At 38.3% G+C, this 1,446-nt stretch overlaps 1 protein-coding gene across 1 annotated transcript; it reads left to right on the top strand.

Moving 5' to 3' along the window:
- The first annotated feature begins 270 nt into the window (after nt 1-270).
- LOC107136209 (olfactory receptor 5K3-like) lies at nt 271-1,215 on the top strand. The gene has a single exon (XM_015478402.1). It carries the CDS (start codon nt 271-273, stop codon nt 1,213-1,215), a length of 945 nt encoding a protein of 314 aa, XP_015333888.1.
- The last annotated feature ends 231 nt before the right edge of the window (nt 1,216-1,446 follow it).

Below are 1,446 nucleotides of genomic sequence, written 5' to 3'. Positions count from 1 at the left end.
CCCAGCAACTTTCTGTTCTTTAACCATCCTGCCTGGAATTCTCAAAATATCCTTGTTAATTTTGATAATCCCCAGATGGAGGTCATAGTTTTGCTAACTCTTCAAAAAAGACAATTGTTCCCTGGAAGTATATGTCATTTTGTGCTCGACATAGCAGGGTTCAGTAATGAAGAAATTCTTCTACCTGCATAAAAAGAAAAGATCAATGGAAAATTGTATGCTGTTAATTAGAATTTAATGTCTCATTAATATCTATCTCAACAGACAAAGATGACTAAGGCCAACCATTCATTGACAAATGAATTCATCCTCATGGGACTTACAGATAACCCAGACCTGAAAGCCATTCTGTTTGTGGTGTTCTCTGCCATCTATCTGGTCACCATGGTGGGGAATCTAGGGTTGGTGGCCTTGATTTACATGGAGCGCCGTCTCCACACACCCATGTACATCTTCCTGGGCAACCTGGCTCTCATGGATTCCTGCTGTTCCTGTGCCATCACTCCCAAGATGCTAGAGAACTTCTTTTCTGAGGACAGAAGGATTTCCCTCTATGAATGCATGGCACAGTTTTATTTTCTCTGTCTTGCTGAGACTGCAGACTGCTTTCTTCTGGCAGCAATGGCTTATGACCGTTATGTGGCCATATGCAGACCACTGCAGTACCACACCCTGATGTCAAAGAAACTCTGCATTCAGATGACTGCGGGAGCCTACACAGGTGGAGTCCTGCATCCCATGATTGAAGTAGGGCTTTTGTTAAGGTTGGTTTTCTGTGGGTCTCATCAGATCAATCACTTTTTTTGTGATATCCTTCCACTATACAGACTCTCCTGTGTTGATCCTTATATCAATGAATTGGCAGTACATATTGTGGCAGGGTCAATTCTAACCTTTACTATTACTGTAGTGCTAATATCTTATCTCTGCATCCTTTTCACCATATTCACAATGAAATCTAAAGAGGGAAGGGGCAAAGCTCTATCTACTTGTGCATCCCACTTTCTCTCTGTATCAATATTCTATGGTTCTCTGCTCTTCCTGTATGCTCAACCAAGTTCAGTTAATGAAGGGGATAAAGATGTACCTGCTGCTAAATTTTATACTCTAATAGTTCCTTTATTAAACCCTTTTATTTATACTTTAAGAAACAATGAAGTAATAAATATTATAAAAAGAATTATGAAGAAGAGGCCATGTTGTAACTTTCTATAACAAGTTTCATCTCCCTTGAAAGACAGATTTCAACCTTATAGTACTGTTTATGAACCTACAAATACTGAGAAAGTGGATAACAATCCCTTCAAAATAAAAAAAAATAGCTCCAAGGGGATAGAGTATGCGAAAATATACTTAAAAATTAAATATGGTGAAATCAATCAGGAGTGAATTAGATAATTATTCATGACTGTTGTAGCAGAATTAGGCCTAATTTTCAACAAAACA

Source organism: Marmota marmota, unplaced genomic scaffold (genome assembly GCF_001458135.2).
Source record: "Marmota marmota marmota unplaced genomic scaffold, marMar, whole genome shotgun sequence".
In the NCBI taxonomy this organism is placed as follows: domain Eukaryota; kingdom Metazoa; phylum Chordata; class Mammalia; order Rodentia; family Sciuridae; genus Marmota; species Marmota marmota.
Note: the sequence above shows the minus strand (reverse complement) of the source record. Positions and strands in the feature narration are given on the sequence as shown.

What these genes read in the sequence shown, in the direction of transcription:
- LOC107136209 (XM_015478402.1), top strand. Translation starts at nt 271, where the DNA reads ATGACTAAGGCCAACCATTCATTGACAAATGAATTCATCCTCATGGGA.